Consider the following 12053-nt stretch of genomic DNA (forward strand, 5'->3'; position numbering starts at 1 on the left):
TTCTGCGGCGGTGTCTCGCTGCGAGTGTGGTGGGCTCATCCCGGCTCTCCTGCAGAGTGCATGCAAAGTGCCTGAGTGTGTGCCCGCCGGCCTGGCGTTCCTGGGCAGCTGACCGCCAGAAACATCGAGTCGTTCGCTGTAGCCAGAAAAACACAGAGATAAGCGAGTACATGGTCTTGGTGCAGCACGCCCCAGTGACGTCGCACCGGATGCGTCGCATGTGAAGTACCCCTCTAGCCTCCACGACCACGCGGGCTTCCTTCGGCGTCCGTTCTTCTCATTGGGCGTAGCTTCCTGATCGGGGAAGAGCGCAGGCCCAGACGGAGAAAACAGGGGTTGCCCTCGACGACCGGCCGAGCTTCATCTCAACTCGCGGAGATCAACAGCCGTTTCCAGCGATCGTCTCATGCTGCCGCCGCCTGTCATTTCAAATCTTCGTGATCTTGCCCTCCAACTTGGGATTCCCCCTCCACGGCATCGCCTTCTTGAGTGAACTATTATTACTCTGTGTTTTAATTGACCCATCAGATGCCATTCAAACGCGTGCAAACTTAGAGTTCGCGTGCCCCTGTTTCCCCAGATTATCCCGAGGCCGGCGGGTTCGAACAACCGAATCGTCCTCTACCCCTCTGCCGCCCCTGAGCTGAGCAAAAGTGATCAAAAAAGTCAGAAACGTGGAAGAAGGTCAATGGCCGATGAGAAAGGATCATTCTTGTGAAAGCCATTTCTAGGAAACAAATTGGCCAAATGTAAGGTACGACAGCCTGGCGGGGTCACTCGAAAGCCAAGGATCATCCATCACCAATTCAGTCTATTACACAGCCCATCGCCATATATCGACTCACAACGCGTCTCCTCCACTTAACGCGTCTCAAGAACTAATACTGCATCCTTCCGTGTCTGACTTCGGACGCGGAACCTGGCGAAAGGCTCGATCGGCTGCCCACTGTCTCTCCAGAAAAACATTGGTGGAGGGGCCGATCCGCAGAGTGTTGCGGAACATGTCGAACACAGAATGACCCCAGTAGAGCTCTCCGACTTCTTCGTCATCGCCGTCTGAGGATGCCGTCGATTTCTCAAAGTCCGATCCTGAGTCTGATCCAAAGCATTCGGGGTCACGTCCGATCTCTAGTAGCCAGCCTTTGTCGTACAAGCGACGCATCTTCTTGTCCCAGCTCTCACCCTCGTCGACGTTGTCGAGTGTCCTTCGAGCAAGTTTATGTGCGAGTCGCAGAAGAATAACAGCAGTCATGAAGCCTATTGCCAGGTCAGTTACAAAGTAGAAGGTAGGAATGTATCGACGCACTGTCGTAGCCTGCTTCATGGGCGTTCGCCCTTCGACTGTACCCATGGGCCGGATCCCAGCCAATAGACGGCCTGCAAGCATCGCCAATGAATCTGTCGAATATATCCGCCAGCGGATCTTCCCCTTCGATCGCCTGATCGGCGATTGCCATGAGTTTGGTATCGATTATGTGGGGAAACAACTCGTAGATGTTGGCAAAGAATTCCCCGCAGGAAGCAGGGAGATCGTCAAAGAAGGTTTGGTAAATGAACAACAGGTCAAAGAACTGGTTGTGACCGACAATTGGTGGGCGCTGGAGCTGGAGCTTGGTTTCGAGTGTCCAGAGGGCGGCCCGGATCTGATCGGAAAGCGTTGCTTCCGAGATATCATCCTCGCTGTGACGCTCTTCAGAGTAGCCGGCAGGATTTCCCTAAGACCCGCTGGGACTCACAGGCGTCTGCGGGAAACTTGTAATCCACTCCGACGATGATTCCGGCAGTCGCCAGGATTGTTGGCCTCTTGCTTCTTCCAGGGAGTTTCCGATGTTATTGGGTGATTCTTCGCTGAAGTAGCTGGATTCCTGCTCTGGTGTCGTCGACATCACTCCCTCGCTGTCCTCACCGGACTCTCGCTCCGGACTCAAAAGCGGCGCGTTTCCAAATTTCTGTTGAACCTCTTGACAAAAGCTCTGTACCGTCATGCCGCCAGGCCAGGATGATAAAGCCTCAATAATGTAGCTCGGGTTAATGATATCCGCAAAATGCCCTCCGGAAAGGGCCTCCATAATCAGGCGAAGACCTTAGGATGGTCAGCATCTGCCGGCTGTCTTGTCAATGAGACCTACCTGTTTGCTTTCTGATTGAGGCGGAAAGGTTATCTCGAAACGTTTGCTGCCTCTGGACATTGTTAGTAGGGCGCAAAACAGAGCCAACCAACAATCGCAACGTTTCTGGGGGATCGTACCTCTTGATTCTCGTCGGAATCTTCTGGGGAAATAATCACAGAAAGACCATGGTTCCAGGTGCGGCACTTCATGTGCGGAACCAGATTCTGAGCTGTTACTCGGACGATCTTGTGGTACACACTGCTTCTCTTCTTGCTATCCGAATAGGGGATCCGGATCTCGATCTCTGACTTTCGCTGCACGACCACAAGCATTAGCCATAATCCCCATGAACTCAACCGTGGGTCTTACATCGTCGTAGCGGTCGCCGAGCCATGAAGTGATCTCGTCAAAAACGTACGTGCTGAAAAAATTAAGGCCTTCCTCGTCCTCGTCGTACGGATGGTCCTTAATCGTTTGTGTCTGCGCTCGGGATTCCAGGCGTTCGATTGCGTCGCGCGATTCCTTGCGACTCAAGTACGGGACGGGGTTGTCGAAGATCTTCTCCAATTGGAGGCCTTCCTTTCTCATAAACCTCAGGGTGCTGAGTGATGCCGTCAAATTTCTACCCAAGCCTTTGGCGAAAAAGCTGTCTTCGCGAGTATCCTCGAGGAGTAAAGGGCTGACATAAAAACTGTAAGATTCCGTCTTGTACGAATCGTCTGTGGCTTGTCAGCAAGAAGTCGCGAGAGATGGAGGAAAGTACTCGCCTCCGTCAGGCTTGACACAGGTGAGACCCAGCTCAAAGACGTTGTACGTTGACGCGATCCGCTTGCCTGTCTCGTAGATCCCCTGTCGGGTTTGGTTGGTCTTTTTCCAGAAATTCTCCGACATCTTGTCTGCAATGCCGGTCATCTCGACGTCGATGGCGACAAAATTCGACTCTGCGATGGAAATCAATATTCTTGGCAGCTGCCGCCAAAAGTTTTCCATGGTGATCTCCATGGCTACGGGTGTGAGTGGCACCCACGATGGTGGTGTAGTGAAGGTGGTGGTGGTCGATATTGTAGGTGGGCAAGGAAATCGGGAGGGGAGTGAGGAAGTAGTGGCTCAGAACAGCACCACTTTTCTTTTTGTTTTTTTTGGAGGGAGGGGGAGAGAGTATGTTCCTCTCAAAGTTAACAAGACGTAACGAGGCTGCAGGAAAAGGAAATGGCAACGGAGGAGGTTCGTCAGTAGCGGACCAGATGTGAGAAAGTCTCGTACCGGGAGGGGCGACGACACTATGAACAAGGACGATATCAGTCAAGAACCATAATGGGGAGAGCGAAGAAGTTGGTCTAGCTGAGTAAACTTAGAAGTCGTCAACGCGCACGTGTAGATCGAGACTGAGCATGGCCTGGCTTCGAGATGTTTTCTTCCAGAACACCTGCCCGTCACGCCCAAGCCCAAAATCGCAAAACAAACATTGATCAAAAAAATCAAAAAGTTCAGGCAGAGCCTTATGAAAATCCATAGGAGATTCTTACCAACCTCAGGTGTAACGATGCTATGGATTTTTCTAACGGCGGCAGAGTAAGGACCCCGCTGACTGTCGACAGTGGGATTCGAACCTACCTACCCGTGGCGTGGGACGTTCGAGAACTCGCCTCAATTGAGGCGCCTAGTTACCCCACTAGACCACGGGCTGTTGTTGGAAGATCTAGTGATACTTTCGTACATAAGGGGTGGGTGGCTGGTTGGGCGGTTCGTCGAGCGTGGGAGGAAGGTGCGGGTGGGGCTGGTCGTCAGGCGACAAGGTGAAGATAGCTTCAGGTTGGTGCCTGGGACTTTGAGACTCAGGCAGACAAGGTAAGGCAGCTGCCCGGTAAGCCGACTGTCCTTTGTCCGGCCTTCAATGTTTCAACACTCCTCCCGGGGCAAGGAGACTGTCCAGATTCTAACCCCCTAAGTTAGGTATTGGTGCTTGTCTTTTATTCACCAACTGAACAACAACATGCCAAGATGACCGTATGTAGACAATTTGGATGTGATGGAGGCGGGACAGACATTCAATGGACCCCAGGTTCCCTCACCTGGTCTCGAGTATCCTACAACCTGTCTCGGCGATTACCTAGTTCGTAACCCCTGAAGTCAACGCTGATGTCTTTTATCCAATACAGACGTCGAACGACATATCACAATGCTGAAGAATGAATAGAATATAGAGAAATCGAGCGTGCTCTGCGTCGCCATACTCTGCTTCCCAAAAGCGTCTCATGTGGCCAACTTGCTACCCCAAGCTCTCCAGAAACAAAGACACAATCCCAATGAACAACATGAATGACAGAATTCAATCTGGTTGAAGAAAATGTAGTGGGATACATAGTGATAGCAACTGATGATGTTTAAGCCTGCTATGGGAGTGTCGTGATGCCTCCAGCCAGTTGACCTTCACGAAGCTCATGCTAATATCCGCCCATTAAGAGAGCCCTAACCTGACAGGATCCCGTTTTACTCTGCGGCACCCCTTGCTCACTCACCATAAGCCATCGTCAGGAAAGCCCACGTTTAGATCAAGACAGCCAACCCAACCGGTCGAATCCATCCAGCGAAGATTTGATTGTACAGTTCATCTATGATACAACAGCGTTACACTTTCCCCCTTTCATCCACTCATTTTTTGCTTTCTTCATTCCTCCCCTGGCTAGATCGTTTTACCGGCCGCTTTACCTGTCAGCCAGCATGAGCCGCACGCTGCGGTAGTACTCCTCCGGCAGAGCCTTCTCCAGCTCTTCCCGCGTCAGCCACTGGAACTCCTTGTACCCGTACGCATTGCTCGCCAGGTCCGCCTGCCCGGCCATGATGCGCCACTTGAGGAAGAAGGTCTTCTCGCCCCTGCGCTCGACGCTGCCGTCCTGCTTAGCCACAGGCTTGACGACGTGGTGCGCCACCGGCGCCCGGCCGACCATCCACGTGTTCATGTTGACGCCGGCGGTCTGCTCGAGAACGCGCGAGGAAGCCTATCGTGTCCAAGTCAGTACAATGATCACGTCTCTTCTCATGCAGCCATGGAGCCGTGAGAGAGTGACGAAAGAAAGAAAAACCCACCTCGTGGAGGTTCTCCTCCGTGCTGAGCGCCGCCGCGGGGAACTCCCACTTGGCATCCTTGCCGTCCCGCTTGACAACCAGATACAGCGTCCGGTCCATCGCGCGGTCCAGCCTCGTCTTGTCACCCTTCTTATCCGCCTCCGACACTCGCGGCTGCGGCGCCTCGGGCGGCACCCGGTCCTCCTCGGGGATGATCTCCGCATCATCACTCACACGCATCACAGCGTCCTTGAGCAACAACTCAACGCTCGTCTCGTGCCTGCTCAGCTTATCCCCGACGAGCAGCTCGTCGTCCCACGCTCGGGACGCCTTGCCGTTGTACACGCCCACGTCCTTGCCCACGGTGCCCTGACGGTCCTTGACCTTCATGTTCCAGTCGATGAGCGCCGGCGTGTCCTGCTTGAAGTAGACGGACGTGATGAACGGCAGCGTCAGCCGCTCCTCGAGGCGCTTCTGGTAGAAGAAGTACGCCTGCTCAAAGTCCGTCAGCGGCCGCGTGAGGAGGGGCGCCCGCGTGACGATGGCGCCCGACTTGATGCGGTAGCCCGGCCCGCTCGGCGTCGCGGCCTTGGGCTCCGGGGAGATGCTGCTCGGGGTCGACGGCGGGGGGTTCGGAGGGGTCGTCGTGGCAGCCGCGGCGGCGGCACCCGAGTACGCTCGCGAGGGAGCTCTGATCTGGACTCTAGCGCATTGTCGGCAGAGTCTGGGGGATGCTGTTGCGGGGTCTGCAGTCAGTCAATTGGGTCCCGGTCAAGAGTACGATAGCGCAGACTCACTTCGCAAAAGCCCTAGGACGGCAAATGCGCCTCTGCTTGAAGCCGCCATGCTGAAAGTCTGGGTGTACTGAGTCTTCTCATCAACGCCTCAGTCGAGATCTCCAGATGGATTGAACTTTTTTGCTGCATTGCGGTACGTACCGCTTACCTAAGGGCGAGGTGCAGTCGAGCTTCGTGGTGGATAGGTATCCCGCTCCGAAGCGCACGGTCCATGCCCGTCGACCAGCTCTCTGGCCTGAGGAGCTCGCACTGACGCGAGGCATCCACATCGAATTATGTCAGCAGCGGACATCCACCGCAAAAAGTCTTTATCATCTCAAACGGCGGGCTGACCTTTCCTCTTTTTCTTCTTTTTTCGTCAACGGCACCATTCCTTATCGTCTAGACCTGTTCCGCCTCCAGAACGTCCGGATCATTTTTCGAGTGCCCAGAGTAAATAAGCAGTCTTTTTCGCTAGCAGCGCCTGCATCTTTTCTACTGGGATTCACTGTTAGATAGATACTGCAAACATTTCAGCCCCCTGGCGACGTTGTTTCTTGGCGGCTGATCTTTTCATTCTCAACGGTCCAAGCTGGGCCTGAGTGAGGGGATTGCCGAGAGGATTTCCCGGCTCCGCGAGCCACGTCTGAAAATAAGGCGCACTCTACTCTTGAATTCTGCCTAGCGTCATCGTGCTGCCTCTGCTCTTTTGCTCACGTACTACGATGCTGCTAACTATGTCCAAATTTTAGTGGACTGTCAACCAGCCACATCCAACCCCGTCACACGGAAAGTTCTCATTGAGCAAAGTCGTTATGTCCATTCATCGTATCGTCATTTATCTACACAATACAGGAAACTTCTCTCGATCTCAGAACCGTTGAGTATCGAGTCATGCGAGACCCCTAGCATACAGATCGGGTCTACCCTATTCGAAAAAAAGCATTCGGTCCTAAGCCGAGACAAAATTCAAAGCCACTTTCAGATGAAGTGTTGGGTATCAAACCGCGTGGTTCGCTGCCAAACACCATGAACGCCTAATGCCCATGCCACTCGTGACTTCGATCAAGCCTTCAGTTCCTCGACTGCACGGGCCACTTCCTTGGCGGCGATCTTCTCCCATGTCTTTCTAGCATCCTCGTCGAGGGCCTGAGGGTCGCGCAACCCCTCGTACAGCTTTCGAGAAACGTCTCGGTTGATGTTTGCGTACTGCTCAGATGTGAGCTCTTTTGCGCGATAATGCGGGTTCAGCGCGGCCCGGACGATGCTGCTGATTCTCTCCTTGGTTTCGAAAGTGATGCCATGCCTGGTCGGCGATGAGTCTTGCGACCGGGAGAGGTTGGGTCGGCGGCGCATGGGCCGCTGGGGCCGGGGCTGGCGGATTTCAGCGCCGTTCGAACGACTGTCGGAGTCGCTGCTATCGCCCGAAGCTCGAGTCGGCGAGTAGTTGGCCTTGGGGAATCTTGGCTCGATGTAGGAGCTCAGAGACAGTGTTGGGGAACTAGGCCGGGGGTGGGGTGGCGGTGTGAGAGACAGCGACCGGGGAGAGTTTCGCGAGGATGGTGAGGGGGACGTGACTGGGGACGAGGGGTCGACGCCAGAACGAGTACCGAAATAATTCCGCGCCGCTTCGTCTTCCGCCGGCGTGCTCATCTCGACCTCCTTGAGTAGCGAAGAGAGGAAAGATGGACCTGTCTCTGTGCCGGTGGGGGATTGAGGGCGAAGAGCTGCAGCGCTTGCGGTGCCATTTGTCTGAGGCCTCGAAGCCGGCACAACGATCGGCGCGGGCGAAGATGGGGTTGCGGACGTGGACGTAGACACGGGAGCAGACGCGGAGGCCGATGTTGGGGCAGAAGCGGATGCAGAGCCGGAGGCGGCTGAGGCAGACGTAGATGGCTCTCCCTGCAAAGGCAACCGGCGAGTGCGAGGACGCTTCAGCTTGCGCTCGGGTTCTTGTGTGGGCTCCTGCGGGGAAGCCGTGACAGATCTCGACTTTCGCTTCCGGGTGTTGGGGGGTGTCTCGGTCTCGCGGGCGCGCTCAAGTGCACCCCAGGCTCGCTGCTCATCTCGAGTCTCCGGAGCAGGAGGAGGGGTCGGTTCTGCAGGGGCGACGGGGACGGCACCTAGGCGATGGCCGACAGCGGGCCGGATATTCTGCGCAAACGCCTCTCTGGCGCCCATTCTGCTGGCGATGGACATGCGCTGCTGCCAGTCGCGATGTTCCTGCATTTCTCTAATCTGTGCTCTCTGCGCCTGGGCCCGGCGGAAGCTCTGGAAAGCATCGTCCTCTTCGTGGTTATCGAGGTCGATCTCGGTGGCGTCGTAGATGCGGCTGGCAATATGGTCCCAAGCGCCCACCCATTCGAGAGATCTCGCCTCGCGCCTTGCGTTTCTGGCCTGGAGTTGTGTACGCAGGAAGCCGCGTCGGTTGTTGTTGCCCCGTCTGTTTGAGGAGCGAGCAGCCTGGGCGATGGCGTGGGAGATGGCCTGCGCCTCCTGGACGGAGCCTTGGGAAATCTCAGCAGGACGCGGACGGCCGGCCGAGTTGTCGTTGCACTCGAAGCAAAACCAGTACTCCGACTCGGGGACCTCAGGGAGGCCGATGCAGTGGGTGTGGTAGGCTGCGTTGCAGCCATCGCAGAGGAGGAGGACATCTTCGTGGTCCGAGGACTCACAGACAGGGCAGACCACAGCGGGTTCTGACTCTTCTCGCCCCTCGGGGTTTTCTTCGAGCCATCTGTGGATATCGAACTCCTGCTCTTGCTTTTTGTCCTGGACGGCGTACGAGTCGACGGAAGGACCTGTATTCCAAGCCGTTAGCTGCTGCTGTTGCAGTAATAAGGGTGGGATGGTGGTTTGTGGTGATACGTACCGTTGAGCTCAGATGATAGACTGACCTCATTGAAAGGCGTGCGGCAGATGGGACAGGTGTTGGAGTTCTTGGCCCAGCTCCTGATGCAGCGATCGTGGACTACATGGTTGCAGCCGACGAGAGTAGCAATCAGATTGTTTTCGTCTTCGAGGATTTCAATGTCGGAGTCGATGCGCTGGTAGACGGCTTGTTTTGTTGCTGTTGTTGATGGTGGTGCCGCTGCTGGTGCTGCTGGGAGTGCTGTAGGACCCGACCCGTTTGCACTGTCTGGCTGGTGCAGCGAGGGGGGCTGCAGCGACTCCAGGCATATGATGCACTGATCCGGTTCAGTCATTGTGGCAACAGTGGTAGTATCGCTTCAGATTTGAAGAATTCATAAAATTCGTCAAAGGGAGAGGCCAATATATGGCGTTTGAAGTTCACCAGAATTCACAGCCTGAGAGGTTGTTCGTTAATTCTGGAAACCTTGGTTTGTTTGCCTTGTTGTCAGGCGTGCAAAGGTGGGCGGCAAAGGTGAGTAGGGCGCTGGTGCTGAGGCGACTGGGTGGTGGTAGTGTTGTTGGTGGTGCTAGGCGCACTCACTGCACTGGGTTGGGTTTGCTGGTTGCTGAAGAGTGGGAAAGGGAAAAAAAGAAGAGGTGGAAGTGAGACAGACAGACAGACTGAGTGACTGGCTGGCTGGCAGGAGGCAAGGTTGGTCTGGTCTGGTGTCAGGTGTGTGGTGCGTTTCTAGCGGGAGAGGAACTGTCAGCCGGTTCGGGGATGTTTCGCCGCTGGAAGGGAAACCGAAAAAAATAAAGCTGCGAGAGGCCAGTGTGGGAGGGGAATTTCGCACTTCCGGCTTGAGGTGACGGAGAGAATGGGATGAGGGCGTGGGTGAGAGGTGAGGTGAAGACCAGGACTGTAAGGTAAACTGTAAGGGTGGTGAGGGAGGCAAGCAAGCAAGCCTGGCAAGAGGATAGGATAACTGCTGCTGCCAGCTGGTAGACGGGACGAAAGAGGTGGATGAGAAGCGCACTGCCGCCTTGGGGGGTCTGAGTGATGAAGATGAAGTGGACTCTGCTGCTTCACTGTGTGGTGTTGCGTTGCTGTACCTGCTGCTGCCGCTGCCCTGCCGCTGAAAGCCACGAGCGACCTGGAATTTTGTAGGAGAGAGAGTTTGAGGACCCGGAGCCCCAAAGCGGTTTTTTGCGAGCTTAGCGCAGGCCTGCAGCAGCTGGTCTCAACCGGGGCCAATCAACGGCCGGCTGATGCCCAGCGGTACGCCACACACACCATCGCAGACCGCAGACCGCAGGACCACAGACCTCAGACCATGGCCCAGTGGGCTGGACAGGGACCTGCTGCTGGACTGTGGACACTACGGCCCGGGTAGATAGGTAGCCCATCACCACCACCCGCAGCAGTCCGCAACTCTCAGTGCCTGGCTGTCTGTCTGTCTGTCTGTCTGTCTGTCTGGATGGTGACTTGCACTGGACATCGGAGACACTGGGCCAGGTGGACTGAACTCGACTGGACTGAGGCGGACTGCAACCCGACGGACCAGACTAGCCCACTAGGGCCGCTGCAAAGCACAAACCCCCAAGGATCCATGGATCGTGCAGCATTAGCAGCAGCAGCGGCAGCAGCAGCAGCAACATCAAGCAAACAAGCAGCACTCACTCAACTCGTTCACCTATCCGTACCTCACCTTCACCACACGCAGGGCGGGCAAGCTACGCGGTAAGGCAAGTCATGAGTGAATGGGGCCCCTGCTCCTCGGCAACCCCTCGAATCGGGCAAGTCAGGAAGCAGCAGCAGCAGCAAGTGAAAAAAGAGAGTTGTGATACGTACCTGCCTGCTATGGATGGGGACTTGGCGGGTAGAAACCCAGACGACACAGCACGACACGACACGCCTGCGGGAAGCTTGCGTGTGTTGCGTTGCGTTGCGTTGCTTCCTCGCGTTGCGCTTGCCGGCCTTGTCCTCTCGGTTCCTAGCTTCTTAACTGACCCTTTGCAACCTCTCTACTTCCGCGGCGACCCTCCAAGACTGGACGAATCGTGGGCCGGGGATGGAGGGCAAGGGTGGTGTGGAAGAGGAGGGGAGAGGGCGGTGGTAGTGGTGTCAAGGCAAGTGGGCGAGTCAAACACTCTCGATGGGTTCGCCTGGCTCGTGCGACGTCAGTTCGGGTCAGGTACCTCGAGCCAGCTGAGCGCGTGAGATGGGTACGTCGTGGGTCGAAGTAATAATAAGGTAGGGTAGGCAAAGTATAGACAATAATGTGTGTTAGGTTGGAGTCTGCGTCTGCATCTGTGTCTGCGTTGAGGCGACCTGAGAGTGAGATCGGGATGTGTCAGAACACACCCACAGGCACACAGGCACACAGTCAGGTGTAATCCACAACTCAGGCGGTGCCTTAACGCAAGGAGGTAAGAGGTGGTATTCCGGATTGGAACGCAGACTCGGCAACGGCAGGCCGGACGATAGGGGGAGGGGAGAGACGGAGGCGCAGGTGATTGAAGGATGAGGAACGGGTTGTGGAACAACGGAAGAAAAGAAAGAAGAAAGAGGACGGTTGAATCGAGGGCGGAACGAGATGGCTGAAGGGGAAAAGCCGGGGCGCAGGGTGTGAATACTCTTATTTGGCGCTGGAATGGGTCAGGTCGGTACAAAGTGCCATCTCCGCTTCCAAAAATGGGATGCCCTTCACTGTTATCACGGGAGTTGGGGGCAGCTGGGAGGGGCGGGCAGGCAAGGTAAGGCAAGTCCACCACCCAAGCCCTGTTCTTCTGGTATGTGGTGGTGAACACCTTAAAGTCGAGGTGGACGCGGATATGGCAGCTTTACGCAAGGCACACGTGAGACCTCGACGCCCCTCGAGTCGTCTCGGAGGTTGACGAGATTGGCTGGTCGTCTGGCCTGCGTCAGGTTGCGACCCAAGCCAGAGTCCGTCTCTTCCTTGGTGTGCCCGAGCGAGTAGAGTTGATAGGATGGGTTGGAGTCGACTGCGGTCGAGTTGATTGAGATTCCGTCGCCGGCCGCCCGTCCCGGTCCTGGCCACAAGTGCGTGTTATTTCCCTTGCCTAGCAAATTGAAATGGCCCAGGGTGAAATCATTGAAAGGGAAGGTAAATTGAAGCGGATGCACCGTTTTATACCCATGTGTGTCTCGATCGGACACGGCAGCCATGGCGGTCATTCCGCAGGGGAACAGCCCCCAAATTTGCCTACTCTCGCGCGGCTCATC

General features: G+C 55.8%; 3 protein-coding genes across 3 annotated transcripts; all 3 read right to left on the reverse strand.

Annotated features, from left to right (window-relative positions):
• Positions 1-871: 871 nt before the first annotated feature.
• Positions 872-3113, reverse strand: parn (Poly(A)-specific ribonuclease PARN; the record flags this gene model as incomplete). The annotated part of the gene is made up of 7 exons (XM_037322387.1): positions 872-1257; positions 1307-1676; positions 1737-2083; positions 2130-2181; positions 2249-2425; positions 2481-2830; positions 2897-3113. 7 exons carry the CDS (start codon positions 3111-3113, stop codon positions 872-874), a joined length of 1899 nt encoding a protein of 632 aa, XP_037179625.1.
• A 1703-nt stretch (positions 3114-4816) lies between these two features.
• Positions 4817-6023, reverse strand: CGCA056_v007139 (54S ribosomal protein L17; the record flags this gene model as incomplete). Its single annotated transcript, XM_037322388.1, has 3 exons — positions 4817-5110; positions 5199-5923; positions 5975-6023. The coding sequence occupies 3 exons, from the start codon at positions 6021-6023 to the stop codon at positions 4817-4819; spliced, it is 1068 nt and encodes a 355-aa protein (XP_037179626.1).
• Positions 6024-7018: 995 nt separating this feature from the next.
• Positions 7019-9159, reverse strand: CGCA056_v007140 (PHD and RING finger domain-containing protein; the record flags this gene model as incomplete). Its single annotated transcript, XM_037322389.1, has 2 exons — positions 7019-8754; positions 8826-9159. The coding sequence occupies 2 exons, from the start codon at positions 9157-9159 to the stop codon at positions 7019-7021; spliced, it is 2070 nt and encodes a 689-aa protein (XP_037178824.1).
• Between the last annotated feature and the right edge of the window lie 2894 nt (positions 9160-12053).

This window comes from Colletotrichum aenigma (assembly GCF_013390185.1).
Source record: "Colletotrichum aenigma strain Cg56 chromosome Unknown KSG_Cg56_contig04, whole genome shotgun sequence".
In the NCBI taxonomy this organism is placed as follows: domain Eukaryota; kingdom Fungi; phylum Ascomycota; class Sordariomycetes; order Glomerellales; family Glomerellaceae; genus Colletotrichum; species Colletotrichum aenigma.